Source organism: Arvicola amphibius, chromosome 4 (assembly GCF_903992535.2).
Source record: "Arvicola amphibius chromosome 4, mArvAmp1.2, whole genome shotgun sequence".
Lineage (NCBI taxonomy): Eukaryota > Metazoa > Chordata > Mammalia > Rodentia > Cricetidae > Arvicola > Arvicola amphibius.
This window is the reverse complement of record NC_052050.1, coordinates 27428107-27450925: the sequence shown is the minus strand read 5'-3', so window position 1 is coordinate 27450925 and position 22819 is coordinate 27428107. Positions and strand designations below refer to the sequence as shown.

At 38.7% G+C, this 22819-nt stretch overlaps 1 protein-coding gene across 5 annotated transcripts in view; it reads left to right on the top strand.

The window, feature by feature from the left end:
* Positions 1–22819, top strand: part of Spag9 (sperm associated antigen 9) — a 131540-nt gene that overhangs the window by 77241 nt on the left and 31480 nt on the right. For all 5 annotated transcript variants that reach the window (XM_038324969.1, XM_038324968.1, XM_038324967.1 and 2 more), the window contains 5 exons: positions 5325–5446; positions 14226–14283; positions 15914–16066; positions 18031–18082; positions 22077–22207. In XM_038324969.1, coding sequence (XP_038180897.1) covers positions 5325–5446; positions 14226–14283; positions 15914–16066; positions 18031–18082; positions 22077–22207 — 516 coding nt within the window. The remainder of the gene's footprint in view (positions 1–5324; positions 5447–14225; positions 14284–15913; positions 16067–18030; positions 18083–22076; positions 22208–22819) is intronic.

The following is a 22819-nucleotide window of genomic DNA, read 5'->3' as shown; positions in this document are numbered from 1 at the left end:
ATTTGACTAAATATATAAGTGCAGGATAGAAAACACTTTGCTTGGAAATTGTGAAGGTATTGCTTCCTTATCTCAGAGTTCTGTTTGGTTTAGTTGGTTTTATGATGGAGTCTTGCAATATAACCCTGACTGGCTTTGCACTGATGATCTTCCTACCTTAGCCTCCTAAATTCTGGGATTACAGACACGTGCTACCAAGTTCAGTTTCGCTTGACATATTTTTCTTCTGTCGAGTACTGAGGATTGCTAGGTCCTGATACGTGCTAGGTCAGGTACTCTATCACTGAACTCATCCTCACACACCTTTTAAAGCTTTTTAATTTCCCTTTTTAAACATAGATTTTCATTCTTTATGCTTTACTTTTTGAGGCAGGGTCTCACTTCACCAGGGAGACCCTGAACTCCTGATCTTCTTCTACCTCCTAAGTACTGGGCTTTTACCACATTCAGCGTTCTCTTCCTTTTTAATTTATTTGAGATAGGGCTTCTCTATGTAGCCTTGGCTGTCCTGGAGCCTACTCTGTAGACCAGGTTGGCCTTGAACTCACAGAGATCCGTCTGCCTCTACCTCCCAAGTGCTATGATTATAGGTGTGTGCCACCACTGACCAGCCACTTTCTCTTCTTTTTAAAAACTTTATGAACCTGTATTTGGTTGTAGGGAGTCGTGTTGCAAGGAGAGGGAGGCCCTTTGTTCATCCCTGCCGCCCGGCTAGCTTACACCTGAAATAACCACACAGAAACTGTATTAATTAAAACACTGCTTGGCCATTAACTCTAGCCTCCTATTGGCTAACTCTCACATCTTGATTTTAACTCATTTCTATTAATCTGTGTTTACCACAAGGTTGTAGCTTTCTGGGAAAGATTCAGCATGTCTGATTTGGCAGCTCCATGGTGGCTCTTTCCTGACTCTGCTTCCTTCCTCCCAGAATTCAGTTCTGTCTTCTGCGCCTACCTAGGTTCTGCCCTATCAGGCCAAAGCAGTTTCTTTATTAATTAACCAATGAAAGCAACACATAAACAAAAGGACCTCCTACACCAGGGTCGTCCTTTGTATTTTCTTCTTTGAAGTAAGTCTTTTCACCTGAAAATTCATCTCTCAGTTCCAATAGTTCTCTATTTTTTTCTTATTTTGTTTCTTCACCATTCCTAAATACCCTGTTAGGTAATACTGAACATATGAAACCGAACCATATTTTTCCCTGTAATTTTTAGGTCTAATTTCCGACTGACTTCTTATAATAAAATTTATTGATTTAAAAAAATAGTTTTCATTCAGGCAGTGGTGGCAGGTGCCTTTAATCCAAGCACTGGGGAGGCAGAGGCAGGTGGATCTCTGTGAGTTCAAGGCCAGCCTGGTCTACAGAGTGAGTTGCAGGACAGGTTCCAATGCTACACAGAGAAATCTTGTCTCGAAAAACAAAACAAACAAAAACAACAAAAACAGTTTTCTCCTTTTTCTTAGATAATTGCTTTTGTACTTTATATTTTTAAAAATTTTGTGTGTATGAATGTTTTGTCTAAACGTGTATGTATGTACACTACATATGCCTAGTACCCACAGAGGTAATAGAGCATCTAACCCACTAGAACTGGAATTACAGATGCTTTTGAACCATCATGTGGATACTAGGAATAAAACCTAGTCTGCTGCAATAGTAATGATTTCTTTTAACCAGTGAGCATCTCTTGAGCTCCTTCCTATGTTGTGGCATTCGAATTTACTGGGAGAAATCAGAGACTTAGATTCAATTCAAATTTGCTGAATGAATTTATTCATGCTACTAGCTGAAGATAACAGCCTTAGAGCCAATACAGCATGCCATGCGGGAGGGAGAGTTAAGGTGAGTTTTAAGGTGGCCATAAGAAAGGTGAGTGTTCAGTTATCCATGGAACCCACAGCTGGGCAGGAAAATTGTTCTACTTCCTCACTTGTTTTAACTTTCCTGCTATCTAGTAATAAAAAAAAAAAAACCCGTTCATCCCCTTTCCCATATCCTTAGGCAGGATTTACAGAAGCAAAGGCAGCTGTTAATACCTCATGGCCCATTATTCTTTTATTTTTTTGGGGGGGGGGGGGTGAGAGGGTTTCTCTATTGCTTTGGAACCTGTCCTGTAACTTGCTCTGTAGACCAAGCTGGCCTTGAATTTAGAGATCTACCTGCCTCTGCCTCCTGAGTGCTGGGATTAAAGGCGTGCACCACCACCTCCCAGCCTGTTATTCTATTCTTATTTCACCTGCTGGCCCCAAGGATTGCCAGGCATTCTAGAGCAAAAGGTGAACAACCCTTAAGGGATGCCTGGCTCCACGTGACATTTCTCTAGTCATCACAGGGACTTGTGTAAATTATTATTTGGGTTTGAGCACTTCAATGACTGGGATAGAACAGTTATTTCTGGGCAAGCAAAAACACAGTACCATCAGGTTAGGGCTAGTTGTTAGGTCTCTACACGTAGATACTCTTTATATCATTTATAGATGTATTTATTCTGAAATTTGTGGTCTTTTCTTTTTTGGTGGGTGTCTTTCTTTTCTGTTATTGCTGCCACTAGTTACATTGTCTAGTAGTTCTATTTTGTTAGAGTGTTCTCCCCACCCCTTGTTTTGGGCTCTGTCTTTTGTGATAGTTTTTAAATGTCTGCTTCTCTGTGGCTTTTACACATACATAGGTAAATGGCAGATATCCTGGTTTCCTGCTTGTATAACATTTAACTTTGACTTCCAAGGGCTTGCAGTTAGCTTAGTGGCAGAATGTTTACCTGGTATGTGTGAGCTCCTGACCTGAAGCTCCAGCATTGAATTGGTATGGATGTGACTTTGTTTCCATTATTCAGGGAGCCGGGAGTCTCACTGACCTATAAGATCACATCTAAGTCTGCTACTGTTTGCTGTGAAGCTTTTTCTTCTGTTCATGAGTCCCAATAGCATGTTGTATGCCGTTTCTGCAGTTGCTCTTATTTTTAAAGCATGTGTTAGGAGTTTTGACAGCATGTATTCCTTAAGTGAGGGTGGGTTTGGTTTCTGCTCTGGTTCCTTATTTTCCACTGCTAATCCAGAATCCCGTTTCTGTCTTGCACAAGTATGTTCATATTTAGTTGCATTTGCTAATCTATTTTTAGGTGGATTTTGAGCTATTAGAGAGGTATACAAGAAATGCTATTTTGCAACTTTTTTTTCTCCCTTTGGCTTTTCAAGATGGTTTTTCTGCATAGCTCTGGTTGTTCTGGAACTTACTCTGTAGACCAGGCTGGCCTTGAACTCACAAAGATCTTCCTGCCTCTGCCTCCTGAGTTCTGGGATTAAAGGCATGTGCCAACACTGGCTTTATTTTGCAATTTAAAAAAAAAAGCTTTTGTAGAGTGAGTTTCTATGATTTATAAAGTTCTGTTTTAATGTTTTAAACCCACTCTGGGTTTTTTTTGTTTTTGTTTTGTTTTTGAGACATGGTTTTTCTGTGTGCCTTGAATGTACTGTAACTCATTCTCTAGACCAGGCTGGCCTTGAACTGAGAGATCTGCCTGCCTCTGCCTCTTCTGTGATTAAAGGTTTAAAGACATGGGCTATCCTGCCCAGCCTTTAATGTTTTAAACCAAAAAGTAAAAATTTTTTACTTTATGTATTACATATATATTTCATATATATTACATATATATTTCATAAACTGTATAGGGCTGGAGAGATGGCTGAGAGGTTAAGAGTACTGGCAGCTCTTCCAAAGGTCCTGAGTTTGATTCCCAGCAACCACATGGTGGATCACAACCATCTGTAATGAGATCTGGTGCTCTCTTCTGGCATACAGACATACATACAGGCTGAACACTATGTGCATAATAATAAATAAATCTTAAAAAAAAGCAACAGCAGCAAAATGTCAAACACTCTTATGGTCATAAGTAGTGCATTATGGTCATCATAGTTCATGCATGTAAACCCAGAACTTGGGAGGTAGAGCCAACAGTATTCCTAGCCTAGGTCTGCCCATGAGTTCCAGGACTTTTCTCCTCTCTTTTTCCCTCCCCTCCCCCTATTTTCTCCTTCCCCTCCTCTTTTCTTTCTTGACATGTCTGACTATGTATCTCTGGCTGCCACTCAGTATGTAGACCAAGCTGACCTGGAACTCACAGTGATCTGCCTGTGCCTCTTGAGTACTAGGTGCAGAGAATAAAAGCATGTGCCCTCCATGTCTGGCTTCTTGTGTCATTTTTAGAAAAACAAAAGAAAAAGCCATAAAACCATGCTAATTTGTACCAGATAGTTTAGAACCTCATAGTTAAGATGACTATGATTCTGCTGTGGCCGTCACTCAGTTGGCAGAGTGCTATCTAGCAGGTGTGAAACCCTGGGATTGATCCCCACTCAGCACTGTATCAACCCAGAATGATGGTGTAGGTGTTATCAAACTTGTGGGTCACAATCTGTGCCCCAAGTCTTGTCCAGCCCCCACCCGTCCTCAGTAAGCCAGATAAAAGCCAAACTAAAAGTAGAAAGCAGAAAGGGGGCAGGTGACTGTATTGGTTTATTCAATGTGGCCACATTGGGAGAGGAACAGAGAGATCAGGGAACTCCTAAGACCTTCTTTGTGGACTTGAAGTGAGATTGTAGACCCATCACTGTCTAGGCTTCCGTCTCATCCTGTAAGGTGGTCTGATGAGTTGTTAGCACTATGTGAAAACCCTTTCAGGGAGAAAAGTTGTCCTGCTGGCTGGTATCTTTCCCTTCTCCTGATATGAAATTCCTGGGAAAATTCACATTTCTTGAGACCCATTGTCTCAGTAGTCAGAGTGGGAGACAGTCTCTTTAGAAAATTGTCTTAATTTTTGTCAGGCTAGTTACACAAGCCTGTCACTGGATCAGAAGCCCATGGTCACCCTCAGTTATATAGCAAGATTGGGGTCAACCTGGATGAAGTAAGACCCTGTCTTTAAAAATAAAATAAATCAACATTGCCTTAATTTGTATTCTTCTTCCTAATTGCAGAATGATTTTGTTAAGTTCCTTAAACTCTTTAGTTTCTTTGTTTATAAAACTGAGGTAATAGTAGCATATGCTTTCTGGAGTACCTGTAAATAAAACAATGTGTGTGATACAGACCCAAGTAACTACCTACCATTGTTTTGTGTTTCCTGGGACTTCACAATAGGAGCATAACTCTCCTTCTGTGGGAGAGTTCCTTAGGAAACCACTGAGAAACCTTTCTATGTTGGTTATATAGTAAATGCAAAGTGTCAGAAATTCCTTTGCTGCTTAATCCTTACATTAAAATACATTGTCAAAAAGTCTTTATAATTTGTTGATTTGGTTTTATTGTTTTTGTTGCATAGCACTCCCACCAAAGGCATAGAGAACAAAGCTTTTGATCGAAATACAGAATCTCTCTTTGAAGAACTGTCTTCAGCTGGCTCAGGCCTCATTGGAGATGTGGATGAAGGAGCAGATTTACTAGGTATGACAGCTCCTCTGGAGAAGTACCATAATGTTTAAAAATAGATCTCATTAATGGCTTGATTGAAAATTTGTCTAAAATGCCCTGATTGCCTGATGGTACAAGGTTATTGTACTTTCGGAATTACTTAGAACATATAATTTGATATTGTAAAAGTATTAATAAAAAACATCTTTATATATAGAAATGATAAAAATTGAATTTGCTTTAAAATTTATATTTTTAATTCAAATCGCACAGTTTATTGAATTGCTGTATTCTAAGAATAGATATTATACATCAGGAATAAATGCGATGTGTGTGTACATGTATGACTGGTAGGGCAAATAGTTCTTATATAAATTTCATTGCGTTTTGTTGAACTTAATTAAATATGCAATATAACACTTGAACATTTTTCATATTCCTAGAGCATTAATTTTTACCTCTCTAGTAAATGCAGTCATTTTAAAGCTTGTGTTAAGCTAGGGTTGTAACCCAGTTCCTAGCCACTGCTGCTGGGTCATCTCCTTCCCAAAACAAAAAAAAAAGTTGTGTTGTTGAGCACATAACTGGAGGGTGGGGAAGTACTGTATTCAACTCTTCCACTATAAATTTTCTGAATTATCTTTGCCAAATTGATTAACCCTTTTTTTCTGTCTTGATATTTCATTGTGTGTAAATGTAGGAGTTAAACTCTAAGATGCATTTGTGGAGTAAAGCCAGCTAACCTCTTCTGTACATCAGTTAAGTTTGATTGGAAAAAGACCTCCCTCAGATGGATTAGTGGTGCACACCTTTAATCCTCTGCCTAGAGAGGCAGAGGCTGATGAATCTCTGAGTCCAGCCAGATCTACCGAGTTAATTCTAAGACAGCCAGGGATCATACCTTCCTTGTAGTTTAACACTGTGTAGAAATTTAAACCTATAGAATTTTCAGGCATTTGCTTTGGGTAGATACTAAGCTTCAACAACAATAAAGGTTTCTTTTACTGTCATCATACTAGTGACTATACTTGTCAGGTAAATATAGAATGAGTGAATTGCTTTCATTAATTTATGTTAAATTTATTGATTATTAGTTGTGTGCTTGGCATTGTAAAGGTTTTTGTTTGCTTTTATTTTAAATGACAAGTTCAGCCAGGCATAGTGGTACATTCTTATCATTCTAGTCCTCAGGGTGTGGAGGGAAGTGAACTGTGAAAGGCCAGCTCAGGCATCATAGGAAGACTTCTAATTCAAATGTTAGAGTGTAGCGGTATAAACCTTTAATCCACGTACCCCAGGAGGTAGAAGGTCAGCCTGAGATATACAGTGAGACCCTATCTCAAAAAATAAAAATAAAAATAAAAAAAATAAAAAATAAACCCCACGGAACTGGAGAAATAACTCAGTTGTTAACAATGACTGCTCTTCTAGAACCTCAGGAGCCATCTGTGCCTCCAGTTCCACAGGGTCCACGGCAGTAGGCATGCATGTAACACACTGACAATACATGATTATATAACCCTAAATCCATCTCCCCACATAAAAGTTCTATGTAAACATATATAGTAATCAAGATTTAAAAGTCTGCCAATTTAACTCTTTTTTGTTTGTTTGTTTGTTAACGATTTTTTTATTTATTATGTATACAGTGTTCTGCCTGCATGTATGCCTGCAGGTCAGAAGAAGGCACCAGATCTCATTACAGATGGTTGTGAGCCACCAAGTGGTTGCTGGGAATTGAACTCTTCCTCTGGAAGAGCAGCCTATGCTCTTAACCCCTGAGCCATCTCTCCAGCCCCCCCCCCCCCCGATTTAACTCTTTATAGTTAAATATAGACTCCCAACATTAAAATCTTAAGGAAAATTTTAGAAGAATTAAATGAATTGCTTTTCAAAGGAAGTTTCAGAAAGAGTAGTTCTTGAGGAAACTATATTTAAATTTATATCTTCTTTTTCAGTGTCACATGGAAAAGTTCTTTGAAAGTTTAGTTGATTGAGGTGGCAAGGTGGCTCAGTGAGTAAAGGCCCTCATCAGCAAGCTTGACAACCTGAGTTCAGTTCCAGGACCAATATGATGGAAGGAGAGAATGGGCTCCTGCAAGGGGTCCTCTAGTTTTATTGGCACATCATGGCATCTACTTGTGCACACATGCAATAAAAAATATAATAAAAAGTTTATTGACTTTGAAAACTCAGCACATTTAAAGATAAATTCAAAAAATGCTAGGAAGAATTTAAAATTTAGTTTTAAAAATACATATTAAGATTTACACTTAGTAAAATTCATTGTATTTTGAGTACAACCCCTTTTTTGTAATCTAAAATGTCTTATTCTTTGAAAGTTTCCTACATATATATAATGTATTTTGACAACTTCCACTCCATCATCTTCCTCATTTCCCTCTCTGCAGCTAAACTTTTCATCCTAAGAAACTCCCCTTCTGCTTTCCTGTTCTTTGTGTGTTCTTACATAAGCACGTATGAGAGAGGCTATTGATGGGAGCACGTGCTACTCTTCAGTGGGTATACCACTGATGAAAATGGCACCCACACCCAGGAGCCATTAACATTCAGAGAGAGGGGTGGAGTCTCATGTGCCCTGCTCCCTCCTTGATGAAGCACTGGTCCAGCATTATGAAGGTCTTATGCAGGTCATCATGGCTGTATGAGTTCATGAGTGCATGGCCACGTCATGTCCAGGAGTCATCTTTTTGCAGCATATCACCTTATTTTCCATCCCTTATATTCTTGTCCCCCTCTTCCCTCTTGGTCCCTGAACCTTAGAGGAGGTGATATAGATGTTTCACTTAGGGCTGAAATCTCAACCCTTGTCATTGTAACAAGTTAGGATCCTTCCCTTCTGCAACTATTAGAAGCATCTCTCTTCAGAAAATTATTCTTTTATTGGTTTCTCTTTGTAACCCTGGCTGTCCTGTAACTCGCTTTGTAGACCAGGCTGGCCTCAAACTCACCACCTGCCTCTGCCTGTGGAGAAAGTGCTGGGATTAAAGGCGTGCGCCATCATGTGTGGCAGAAGATTCTTTTTTCAGATCTGGGAGCACTAATTCAGTGAATTTGGAGCCAGAATAAATTCTTCCTTCTTGAAGCTGCCTTTCTCAAGTGTTAGTTTCATGTTATAATCCGTCATTGCAAGAAGGTTACAGGAGTGAGAGCCTGAGGCAGCTGAGGATGTTGCATTCACACTCAGTGAACAGAGGGAGATGAATATACTCATGCTTGCTAAACACAGCATTTTAAGTTTTTGACATTAGAATTGTATAACAACCACCAGAATCACTTATCATTATATCATTTCTACTGCTCTTTGAATGAAGTACTTAGGAGGATGATTTGTGTACATTGCCTTATAAAGCCTAGTAGTGAGTAATACAAAATTTGAAGTCAGTGATACTATAATTTTCTTTTACTGTAATAAATTAAGCCATATAGTAGATAGAAATAATGGTGGTCTTTTAGTTAAGTCTAAAAGATTTAACTTTTTGAAAGTCAGAAAATTAGTTACATATTAAAAGCAAAATTCTTTGGTTTCCTTTCCCTATTGAAGATAAGGGACTATCTTAAACTACTCTTTTCTGCTTTGCAGATATTGGCATGTATAGCTTTAGAACATTCCAGATTATAGTATTGTATATATTAAACTGAGTGACTTATATCTACCTACATAAATACTTGAGTCAAAAATGGTAAATAAGGGCCAGCGATGGAGTAAGTAAGTAGAGTGCTTTCCTAGTATATAGGAAGTCCTGGCTTCCACCCCCAGACAGCTAAACCTGCTGTGGTAGCACACACCAACACTTGGAAGGAAAAAACAGAAAAATCACAGTTCAAGTTTGTCTTCAGGACACGTGAGACTCCACCTTTAAAAAGATGATCAATGGTTTCTGTGTAATTCAGGGATCAATAATAAAGCTTATACGGTAGAGTGTACTTGTGCCAGCCAAGGTTTTCCCTAATTAGACCTGTGTTGGTGACTAAGTGCAGTCTATTTCTTTATCTCTCATTATTCATTTTGTTAGTTTTGTTATCAAACTTGTTCTAGAATTAAGTTTCCTTTCATTGCTGAAAGGATCTTTAAATTTCCTTTAATCTTTGAAAGAAATAATACCAATTATTTTCCTGTTTGTTTTTCAAGACAGGATTTCTCTGTGTAGCCCTGGTTGTCCTAGAATTCATTCTTTTTTTTATAAATATTTATTTATTTTATTATGTATACAATATTCTGTCTGTGTGTATGCCTGCAGGCCAGAAGAGGGCACCAGATCCCATTGCAGATGGTTGTGAGCCATCATGTGGTTGCTGGGAATTGAACTCAGGACCTTTGGAAGAGCAGGCAATGCTCTTAACCTCTGAGCCATCTCTCCAGCCCCCTAGAATTCATTCTATAGAACAGGCTTGTCTCCATCCTTGAGATCTGCCTGCCTCTCTGCCCCACGAGTGCCAGGGTTAAAGGTGTGTGTCCCACTGCCTGACTTCATTTTCCTTTCTTTTCATTGATATTTCTTAACTTATTTTGGATGACCCCTTTGTCAATTTCTTTCTCTATGACTGCTCTCTATAATGTGGAAGTATACACCTGGTCATCCAACTCCCAGGATGCTTTTCCTACTAGTGTTGTGGATTTTCAACTTCACTATCTTTTACTAAGAGCCCCGCCCCTGAGCCTTGATTGTCTTTGGAACTATTGGCATTCCTCTTGTTTTAGGTTCTTACTGCTGGGATTGCAAGTGTACACCACCATGCCTGGCTTTTGGTTCCTTCCTTTTTAAAAGTAAAAACTCTACTTTCTGTGAATCCTGAAATTAACTGTTACCATCCTTCCATTTCTTGTTCTGCTCTTCTCTTACTGTGTGATGATGGCATACTGTTGTGAGCTACCAACCATTTTTTTTTTTTTTTTTTTTTTTTTGGTTTTTCGAGACAGGGTTTCCTTGTGTAACAGTCCTAGCTGTCCTGGAACTAGCTCTTGTAGACCAGGCTGGCCTTGAACTCACTGGGATTCGCCTGTCTCTGCCTCCCAAGTGCTGGGATTAAAGGTGTGCACCACCACTACCACCCGGCAAACCATTCTAGATACTGGGACATAGCAGAGTAGAAAACAGACTCAACATGCAATTCTCCAGTATTTCTATCTCTGTGAGTGAAAGTGAACCTCTTTGCCATCTTTGAACTGTCCGTCTTAGACCTCTCACTTTTCCCTCACAACCAACCTTCAGTTCCTATGTGTTTGGCCTCCTAAATATTTCCATATATTCATTTTCTCGTCTCTACTTAAGTTGTATGCTTTCCAGGAATTCTGTTTTGACCTTCTATGCGTAGTCATCCTTAAAGTGTCTACCCGCAGCACTGAAGTTCATTATGCCATTCCTCATACGTCCCTGTTGTTTATGAGCAGCCTCCCTGGACAGGCTATAAGTTCACTGCGTCAGACACAGATGTGTCTTTTAACCATTGTTGCTGATTTAGCACAGCACACCATTCGGGTAAATGGGAATATGAAATAGTCCCAACAGTTTTACCTCACTTTAAAATCTGTGATTTTCCTTTTGAGATGGAGAGTCCTTTAAGAGGATTTTTAAAAATATTTATTTATTATTATGTATACAATATTCTGTCTGTGTGTATGCCTGAAGGCCAGAAGAGGGTACCAGACCTCATTACAGATGGTTGTGAGCCACCATGTGGTTGCTGGGAATTGAACTCAGGACCTCTGGAAGAGCAGGCAATGCTCTTAACTACTGAGCCATCTCTCCAGCCCCTTTAAGAGGATTTTTAAAGAGAGTTCGTCTTAGCCGGGCGGTGGTGGCGCACGCCTTTAATCCCAGCACTCGGGAGGCAGAGGCAGGCGGATCTCTGTGAGTTCGAGACCAGCCTGGTCTACAAGAGCTAGTTCCAGGACAGGCTCCAAAGCCACAGAGAAACCCTGTCTCGAAAAACCAAAAAAATAAAAAAAAAAATAAGAGAGTTCGTCTTTGTAATAATGTATACAACTAGGTAAAATGATATATGCATTGTCAAGGAATTGCAGATCATCCAGATGCCATGTGCCCTTCTCTGGATCTAACTTGACAATTATAAATAAAAACTGCAGAATGGGGTGCTTTTCTTTCTTTTTTGTTTGTTGTTGTTTTTATTTTTGCTTATTTTTCTGTAATCAAAATGTGTATATTATTTATATTTCAATTCTGAATAGAGATAGAATTCCTTCAAGTTGTATTTTTCTTATAATTAGTTTTACTGATACATTTCAAAATAAAAAGTTTTGGACAATCCTGCTTATACACTACATTTTAAAAGAATTCATTATTGACTGTGTGTAAGTTTAATTGAAACTTTTGGAATTATAAGGTATGTTCCTCAGGAATACCCAATTTTTTTCTTTTATAATATTTATACTTTATTGTATATAGTTAATAGTTTTGCTATATAGATTCAATTTCTTTGTCAGATCGTTCTCGTTTTAGAATAAATGGGTTTAGTTCTTGCTTTCCGAAAACAATCTAATTGAGTTTCTTGTCCATTTTTCTCTTGGGATGCCTACCCAGGGGAATATTCTGGTGTGTATGTTTTAAATAATTTATTATTACTGCTTTTTAAGCTAGGTGTTCTTGGCTGCTGTTCTCATTTGTACTTTTTTATTATTTCTTTCCTGCCTGACTTATTTTTCTCTGCATACAATTGTATTTAGCTTTTATGCTGCTCTAAATGTTTGCAAGTTTGTCACAGTTACTGTATAAACTTTTTCATAGAGTCTGAATTGTTTCTCGTGTCTCTAAACCCTTACTAAAACATTAGCATTAGTGTTTAAGGAAAATATCTCGGCATCATTTTGGAGATGGAATTTGGAAGCTTTCAGGTTCATCACCCTAGTTTGTGGTGAATACAAAATGATTGAATGTGCTACCATTTCTAATATTTGAGAATACTTGAAAAATTATAATACAGACAAAACAGGAATCCATATATCAGCATTAAATTTTTAGCATTCCCAGGCTGGTTTTGTTTTAAATGATTTAAAAGTCATTAGGAATATTACTTTTTTTTTTGAGACAGAGTTTCTCTGTGTAGCATTGGCTGTCCTGGAACTCACTCTAGAGACCAGGCTGGCCTCAAACTCACAGAGATGCTCCTGCCTCTGCCTCCCAAATACTGTGATTAAAGGTGTGCAACACCAATAATAAAAAGATATGTTAGCTCCTTGGCCTTAAATAACATTCTTTAGAAATATTTCCTTTTGGTTTTCCTGGATTATAAATATTGCTTCTTCTGTGTGTCATTCTCCAACATTATCTCATGAATCTTGGGGTGAGTGAGCAGAGGGTTTTTTGCTTTGTTTTGCTTGGGGTATTTTGTTTTGTTTTGTTTTCTGCCAACATTCTCCAATGAACTGTTTTATTTCTTCAATCTCTTATGAGAAACAAATAGCTTAATTTCTGAAGGATGACTATATCGAATCTTACATTAAATACTCTACGTATCTTATAGTACTCGTTAAAATATTAAGCACAATTCTATAAAGTGGTAACTGAAAATTATTTGATATGTGGCACTTTGTAGAATACTTAGTTGTGCTGACTTGGAGTTTTCATTATAATTATATTCAAATTATTGTGGGGAAGAATTGGTGAAGCATTTTTTAGTATATCAGAGACCATCCTTGTGATTGAAGGAAATCACCTTTATTTCTGCCTTTTGTACATCATTATACTTTGAGTCCTAACATGTGAGTCCAGATGTTTTTCATATCATGCATAGAACTTTATAGATTAATGATATGTTTTCATGCTGTTTTTTACATAAAACATTTCTTGTTCTTTGTTTTTGCTTTACATGGAATGCATGGGCTTTAAGACCATAATTTCTTTGGTAAGGTTTCATCTGCCTTGGGGTTCTATCTTTGGTCTTACTTCTGCTTATCCTCTATTAGTCAAATATAATTTTATAGGCAGAAGCCTACAACAGCAGCTGTGATTTAAAAATAATTTTTGATCCCTATCATTGCTCATTTTTCTCCCTAAATAATGATACTTTTAAAGAACATCTAGGGTGGTGGTGGCACATGCCTTTGATCCTAGCACTCAGGACAGAGGTAGGTGTATCTCTGTGAGTTCTAAGCCAGCCTGCTCTACAAACCAAGTTCCAAGTTACACAGAGAAACCTTGTCTCAAATCAAAACAAAACAAAACAAAAATTGGGCAGAAAAGTCTTGATCCTTCTTAAATCCTATCCATGCAAAACAAAATGTAATTGACAGAGATAAAGAACTGGGTAAGAAGAGCCCAGAGATGGTGGCTTGCTTCTGCAACACCAGCTGTTGGGAAGTTGAGGAAGGAAGATCATTTCAGCAATGGAAATTAAGACAGTCTGAACAAACTAACAGAGCAAGACACATCTCAAAAACAAAAGTGACATTAGCAAAGAGACTTAGCCGATAAATTCCTCAGCTTTGTTCTGTAATGACTAGTTATTTATAATCCTTTCAATAATACATAAATGACAGGCAAAATATGATTAAAGGAAAGATTAAAAATAATAAAGCTTAGGGCCATAGGTTATGTGGGTTTTTTTGGCCGGGGGGGGGGGGGGTTGGTTTTTTGAGACAGGGTTTCTTTGTGTAATAGCCTTAGCTGTCCTGGAACTAGCTCTGTAGACCAGGCTGGCCTCAAACTCACAGAGATTCTCCTGCCTCTGTCTCCCAAGTGTTGGGATTAAAGGCGTGTGCCACAACTATCCGGCATTATATGTAATTCTTAATACACTTATTTTCAAAGTTTTATCATTTTTCTTTTGATAGGAATGGGTCGTGAAGTGGAGAATCTCATACTAGAGAATACACAGCTGCTGGAAACCAAGTAAGTATGAAAGTTTAACTTGGAATAAAAGAAATATATTTTCTTATGTCCAAGTCAGTGATTTTATGTTAATCTAACACAGCTTTGTGCTGTCTCCCTACCCAATTTCATTCTCTTCTCAACATCTCTGTATACATAGAGAAATGGGTAATGAACCCTTCATTGTCCTGATAGGTTTTATTACTCTGAAATTTACTTATTCATTCATTCATTCATTCATTCATTTGAAACAGGGTTTCTCTGTAGTTTTGGAGCCTGTCCTGGAACTTGCTCTTGTAGACCAGGCTGGCCTCAAACTCAGAGATCTGCTTGCCTCTGCCTCCCAAGTGCTGGGATTAAAGGCATGCACCACCACTGCCCGGCTACTGTGGTATTTCTGTAGAAATGTAATTTTTATTTCTTTTCCACCATACACATTTCAATATTCTGGATGTGTTGTGCACTCATTTTTCCCTCTAAGAGGTGCCTTTTTTTATTTTCTGTATTACAAGTTCTAATTGTTCTTAATAATAAAAACTCATAGTCAAATATAGGGATTAATGCTGAAAGATCAGAGAAACAAAGTGGCCAGCCATTAGAGAGCTCTTACCTCTATCAATGCTCAGACTGAAGGCGTGATCCTTTTTCTACTAATCCTCAGACTGCATCTCCACTCTTATCTCCTCCCACCTTACATTGCTCTCTTCTCCCAGGCCTATGCCTTCCTGTCTCTACCTCCCTACTGCTGGGATTAAAGGCATGTGACTCACAAGTACTGGGATTAAAGATGTGAGCCACCACTGCCAGGCTCTATTTCTCTTTTAGACTGGATTAGCTGGCCTTGAGCTCACAGAGATCTGTCTGCCTCTCTCTCCTGAGTGCTGGGATTAGAGGTGTGCCTCACCACTGCCTGGCCTCTGTGGCTAACTAGTGTTTTAGCTCTGCGCTCTGATCTTCAGGCAAGCTTTATTTGTTAGATTACAAACAAATAACACCACAATTCTCTTTCGAATTTTTTATATTTCTGCATGAATGTAATGAATGGTTTTAGCATCTGCGCAGACACTTATTTAGATCTCTTCTTCATAGTTGTATATTCTTCAGTAGTTTGTGGGATTTTAAGGCCCTCAAGCAAATAGGACAGGCAGGTTCTTTGTCATGTGAAGAAGCAGATAGGGTCCACTTGTCAGTTTATAATGTCTATCCATGCAGAATGCCAATAACTGTAAATGAGGTCACACCCAACATATCTGAATGCACTATATCTCCACTCTTTTCTTTGTTTATTTCTACTTAAATTACTTTCTCAGTAGTTACTAAAGGCTACTGCAAGGATCTCATAATCACAGAGATCCACCTGCCTCTGCCTCCCAAGTGCTGGAATTAAAGGCATGTGCCACCACTGCCTTCCTAGGTTTAATATTTCTTAATGCTGATTTTATTTATTAGTGGTATGTCTTGTTTTATCAACTATTAGCTTGGTAAGTATGAAGAGCAAACATTAAGCTATTGTTTTATAGCCTTGTCTATAAAAAGCTGTCAGGAAGAATGTTAAGTTCTCAGTTGTCCAGCTTTATGATTGACAGTTACTTTAGTCTCAAAGACAGAAAAGTTATTTGTAATGATACATTTGAAATATGTGTTTTTTTAGAAATGCTTTGAATGTAGTAAAGAATGATTTAATAGCAAAAGTGGATGAGCTGACCTGTGAGAAAGATGTGCTGCAGGGAGAATTGGAGGCTGTGAAACAGGCCAAGCTGAAGCTAGAAGAAAAGAACAAAGAGCTGGAGGAGGAGCTCAGGAAGTAAGTTTCAACAGTTGCTGGAAGCCAGACACTTCTAGCCTTTGACACTGAAGCTGTCATCTGTGGGGAGGGGGAGGGAGAGTATGGCTGCCTACCCTGGGACAACTTCTGCTGTAAACCAAACACCTTGCCAAGGCGCAACAAAGAATTGTAGGTATAACCCTGAGACTGAGGCCTTCAGCTCACAAACCAGGAAGGGCCAAGAGCTACCTGGAGAAAGTAAAGTGTCTCAGCCATTTACCTCTGCTATGAGCTGCCTCTCTATTTACCAGTACCTTAACAAAAATGGCCTAGTTTTGTTTTTTGGTGTTTTTTGTTTGTTTGTTTTTCAATACAGAGTTTCCCTGTGTACCTTTGTTGTTGTTGTTGTTGTTGTTGTTGTTGTTGTTTTGTTTGTTTTTTGAGACAGAGTTTCTCTGTAGCTTTGGAGCCTGACCTGGAACTAGCTCTTGTAGACCAGGCTGGTCTTGAACTCACAGAGATCCACCTGCCTCTGCCTCCCGAGTGTTAGGATTAAAGGCATGTACCACCACCACCCCGCAAATGTCCTATGGGTTTTTTTTTTTTTTTTGGCTTTTGTTTTTGTTTTTCTTTTTCTTTTTCCTAGTCATCTTAGTGTCAAAAATTGTAACTTTGGACTGGAGAGATGACTAAGCAGTTAAAAGCACTTATTTGCTCTTGCAGAGGACCAGAAACCACCCACACCAGTAGCTCTCAATTGCCTGTAACCCCAGCATCGGGGATACAACACCCTTTTCTAACCTCTGCAGATATCTGTCCCATCCACACACATATTCAAATAAATAGATAAACAAAGGATAGGGTAAATCTTTAAAAAAAAAATTGGGGCTGGAAAGACTTCTCCAATGGTTAAGAGCATTTGCTGCTCTTCCAGAGGACCAGAGTTCAGTCCCCAGCATACACATTAGTCACCTTACAATGGCCTGATACACACTACTTGGTGTACACTCATATGCTCACATACAAAGAAATAAATCTTTAAAAATCAAACAACCAAAAAAAAAACACCCCTTAAATCTCCAATTAACATTAAAATTCACTATTTTCCTCTACTTAATTTGTTTTTGTTGTTGTTTCTTGTTCTTGAGGTAACTCAGGCTGGCCTCTAATTCATTGTGTGTAGCAGAGAATGGCCTTGAATACCTGTTCTCTGACTCCAAGAAGCTAAGATTATAGGCCTATGCTGCCATGGCTAACCTTGTTGGGTTTGTATTTTTTAGTTTATTTTTTGAGACAGGGTCATATAAGCCGAGGCTGGCTTTAAACTTATTGTGTAACTGAGAATGACCTTTAACTCCTGATCTTCCTGTCTGAACCTCCTATACATGTGCACCACCACACCTGGGCCAACCTGATTTTGTTTTAAGAAGTGCTATGATGGGGGCTAGAGAGATGGCTCAGTGGTTAAGAGCACTGGGTGCTCTTCCAGAGGTCCTGAGTTCAATTCCCAGCAGCCACATGGTGGCTCACAACCATCTGTAATAAGACCTGGCACCCTCCTCTGGTGTGCAGGCATACATGGAGGCAGAGTGCTGTATACATAATAAATAAATAAATCTTTTTAAAAAAAAGTGCTATGATAATGTTTTCCAAATTAAAGGTAGCAGTCTGCTAACCTTTGGGCAAAAGAGAAAATAATCCTGGGGCTGGAGAGATGGCTCAGTGGTTAAGAGCTTTGCCTGCTCTTCCAAAGGTCCTGAGTTCAATTCCCAGCAACCACATATGTTCACAACCATCTGTAATGAGATTTAGTGCCCTCTTCTGGCCTGCAGGGATACATGCAGGCAGAACACTGAATAGATAATAAATAAATAAATCTTTAAAAAAAAAGAAAAGGAAAAACTTCTTTAGTGGTAACTAAAGCTATTTACATTTTCTCTCATTATTTTTAAAGATTAATTCAATTCTAGTAACATGTTTTGTTTTGTTTGTCCCCCTACTAGAGCTCGTGCAGAAGCTGAAGATGCAAGGCAAAAAGCAAAAGACGATGATGATGTAAGTTTATGATTTAGGGTGTTTTTCTTACAGCTCTTTGATATTTGGGAGTTTCTTGCTAATATTTAATATTATGGGTCATGAATAAATTGGCTCTCATTTCTATATGATATCTATATGCTGTCTTTTCTAGAGCTCTGTGCTCGCTTTTCCTCAGTGGTTCAGTGCTCTGACCTGTGTTAGCATGCTATTGTTTCTGATTTTAATAAGTAAGGTTTTGTTAGGTAGCCCAGACAGGTCTCAAACTTAAAATCCTCTAATCACACACATCACACATACTATGACACACATATGTTTATACACACATATGCACACACACACAAATTAAGTTTTTGTACATATATATACATGTATGTATACCACATGTGTACCTGATCCCTAGAATCCAGCAGAAGGCATTAATTAAATTTTTTAGATGGACTTACAAGATGGCTCAGCATGTAAAGGTACTTGTTGCCAAGCCTGATGACTTGAGTTCAAGCCACAGGACCACATAGTAGAAAGATCTGACTCCCACAAGTTGTCTACATGTATGTTGTAGAATATATGCATCTATTTGTATAGACACATACATAGATACACATTACACACAAAACACATAGGCACACTAAGTTATGTTGCCAGAAATGTCCCTCACCCCTGAGAAATCCATGATCCTTTCTCATTTAACTAAGAAAAAATAATTTCATCATATAAATGTGTACCTTTGTCTAGTTTTCATGAACTGTCAACTTGCTGCTGATTATAATCAATCACCTAAAAAAAAAAAAAGGTCTCACTTGAATGGTTGTTTTCATTGGGCTGGTCTGTAGGGATTGTCTTGATTGCTAAGTGATATAGGAGAGCCAATAAATACATGGGTAGAACCATCCCTAGGCAGATTCTTGGCTCTATAGGAAAGCTCCCCAAGCATAGACTAGAAAACAAGCCAGTAAGTAACGTTTCTCCATAGTTTCTGCTTAAGTTCTGCTTATGTTTCTCCTTTGATTCCCTTGTTGGACTCTGACCTGGAAGTATAAACCCAATAAATTCTTTTTTTTTTTTTTGGTTTTTCGAGACAGGGTTTCTCTGCAGCTTTAGAGCCTGTCCTGGAGCTAGTTCTTGTAGACCAGGCTGGCCTTGAACTCACAGAGATCCGCCTGCCTCTGCCTCCCGAGTCCTGGGATTAAAGGCGTGCGCCACCACCGCCCAGCGAACCCAATAAATTCTTTCCTCCCCTAAGTTACCTTTGGTCACTGTTTTATCATTGCACTGGAAGGGAACGAGGAGACACACACATAGTTGACATTTCCATGAAGATCTTAAAATAGCATATCAAGTCTGTGTAAATGACAGCTAAATTTTTTATCTCCTCCCCAAAAAATGCACTAATTTTCCTTTTTGAAACATTTCTACTTTGTAGCCCCTGTTTGACTTGGAACTCACTGTATAGATCAGGCTATCTTTAAACTCATGGACATCTGCCCGCTTTTTGCCTCCTGAGTTCTGGGATTAAAGACCTGCACCACCACACCCAACATCATAATTCTTTAATAAAAATTAAAATAATATGTTTGTATTTGGAAATTTTATTACCTACTTCTGTATATTTCTACAAAGTATGGTGCTGGCTTTGTTTCATACCACCTTTAGGGACAGAGGGCTTGACTCTGTGGTAGAACACTTGGCTAGCATGCTTGAGGCCCGGGTTTAATCCCTAGGACCACAGAAACACTATATTCCATCTTGGAGATTTGCTGGGGTTTTTAAGTATACTTTGAGATGCTCTTGTGTTGTAATAACTGCTGTAGTTCATTCTTAGCATCCCATTATATGAATGTGCTACAGTTTTTCTGTTTTCTTGTTAGTGGATATTTGGGTATTTCACAACAAATATTATATCACAACAAATAATGCTGTTGTTAAAAGCATTATGAAGAGATGGTTCAGCAGTTAAAAGCACTGACTGTTCTTCTAAAGGACCTGTGTTTAATTCCATCACTCACATAGCAGCTCACACCTGTCTGTAATTCCAGTTCCAGAGGATCTGACACCCTCACACAGACGTACATGCATGCAAAACACCAATGAACATAAAATAAAAATAAATTATAAAAAAGCGCCTGGCGGTGGTGGCGCACGCCTTTAATCCCAGCACTTGGGAGGCAGAGGCAGACGGATCTCTGTGAGTTCGAGACCAGCCTGGTCTACAAGAGCTAGCTCCAGGACAGGCTCTAAAGCTGCAGAGAAACCCTGTCTCGAAAAACCAAAAAAAAAAAATTATAAAAAAGCATTATAATAAACTAGGTACGGTATTTGCTTGTTGTCTTAGGGTTTTCTATTGCTGTGAAGAGACACCATGACCACGACAACTCTTCTAAAGAAAACATTTAATTGAGGTAGCTCGTTTACAGTTTCAGAGGTTTAGTCCATTATCTTCATCACCACAGGGAACATGGTGGCATGCAGGCAGATGTGGTGCTGGAGCTGAGAGTACTGTATCTTGCAGGTGACAGGAGATATCCTGAGCATAGGAAACTTCAAAGCCCGCCCCCACAGTGTCACTCTTCAAGGCCATACCCACTCCAACAGAGCCACACACCCTAATAGTGCCACTTCCTTTGAGATTATAGGGGCCAGTTTACATTCAAACTACTACACTAATGATCCCAGCATGTCAAAAGACTCTGGTAGGAAGTTTGGGCTATGCTTAGGGAGATCACTTGTACTAGCCTATATTACATAGTGAGATCTTGTTTAAAACAAAAAGCAGCGAGGTATAATAGTACACCCCTTTAATCCCAGCACTTAAAGCAGGAGGTCTTTTGTGACTTTGAATCCAGTCTATTCTACGTAGGGAGTTCCAGGATAGACAGGGCTCAACATATGTAGTGAGAGCTTACCTAAACACCAACACCCTCCAATAAAAGAAAACAGAACCTTATTGTACTACACAAGTCTTTGGTATGGAGGCTTGTGGACCCCCTCCCCTCCCAGAGTATGTATGTAGTAGTACTATTATTACTATGTTGCTGAATTTGGGTCTTTCTTTATTTCTGCTTTTTTGTTTTGTTTTGTTTTGGGTTTTGTTTTATTTTTAGAGACAGGGTTTCTCTGTGTAGTCCTGGCTGTCCTGGAACTCACTTTGTAGACCAGGCTGGCCTCGAACTCAGAGATCCACCTGCCTCTAGGCAGAATTTAGTCCTTTTGTTATTTGTGGATGGTTTTTGTTTGAAGAGTGGGCTAAGTTCTGAGGCAGGAAGACAAAGGTGGAAGACTGCTGAGATGTTCCAAGATTTCAGTCTTGATCTAAAATGTGCATGCTCCTCTTAACCAAACAAAACCCTTTCATTAAATCTACCTGCTCCCGCAGAGGAAGACTGAGAGATTAGCAGCACAAGGAAGTTAACTTGGATATGCACTTTGGAACCTTACTTCTGTATGGCTTCCATATTTATATCCTATTCCCTGTAGCAATAATTCTGACTTAATCTTGTGTTTCCACTGGTGGTTCGTCGTTGTTCTTTATTTTTACTGTTATAGTCTGGTTCCTTAGCAAATAGATAATAGATTCACTATTTATGTTGACTTCTGGATATGTATATAGATTGATAGTTTGAAGTAAATGAACCTCTTTTGGAAGGAACTAATTGTAACCGTTTTCTGAATGTCACATTCAGAAATTTAAAATGTTAGAATAATGTTTCCAAGTAAAATTTATGAGGGCATATTAAATCTATTTGGTATTAGCTGAAAATTTGTAATTTTAATAATTCTTTTACATGCCCGGTATTAATATTTATACTCAGAAATTAAATTGCCTACTTCCTTTTAGTCCTAAATAAAAATTTGAGTGCCTGGTGTCCTTATTTTATAAGGACATTTTAAAGTCATTAAGTTAAAACACTTCTTTATTAAACTGAAAGAAATGTTTAAAAACTAAAGATTTGGTCTCAGTATGAGGTTAACACCAAAACATACTTCAGGGTGATTTGCCCTCCTCTTATCATCGTAGAGTGACATTCCCACAGCCCAGAGGAAGAGGTTTACTAGAGTGGAAATGGCCCGAGTTCTCATGGAGAGAAACCAGTACAAAGAGAGGCTGATGGAGCTTCAAGAAGCTGTTCGATGGACAGAGATGATCCGGTCCGTATGATGAGTTCCCTGATGTTTCTTGTTGTTTCCTTAGATGCATGCACTCTTTGTTGCCAACTAAAGTGCTGCCTGAGGGTTCGTGCCATTTTATTTGTTCACTAGGAGAAACTTTCTGAGTTAACATTTAGATTAGTCATAGGACAAGGTCAGATATAGCCCAAAGACTAGGTGTCTTTTTCTTTTTCTGTCAATTTAACATGCAGTATAGAAAAAATTGTCTTTATTTAATATCTTCTTATAAAATACACTTGACTTCCCCCTCATTTCTCTTCATGCAAAATGTACCTTCTATTGGCATCTTTCAGCCAATTAGATCCTTGTTTTTATCATTAACATGTTATTTGATGGAGTTTAGTGCCAGTGTGTGCATGCAGTACAGTTCAGTCATCAAATCCAGCGGCCTCTCTTTATTCACTCTCCCCACTGCTACCCTCTAGTAATTTACTCTTTTGCATTCAAGCTGACTTCCTTTCTAAACTTGCCCCTGTGAGAGGACACATAGCTGTCCTTCCTTTATTGGCCTTAAAACTCATCCATTGCTGGCATCTAGCTCTTGAAAAGTTTGCCACCTGACTTCCCATTAATTTACTCAGATTCTTGAGT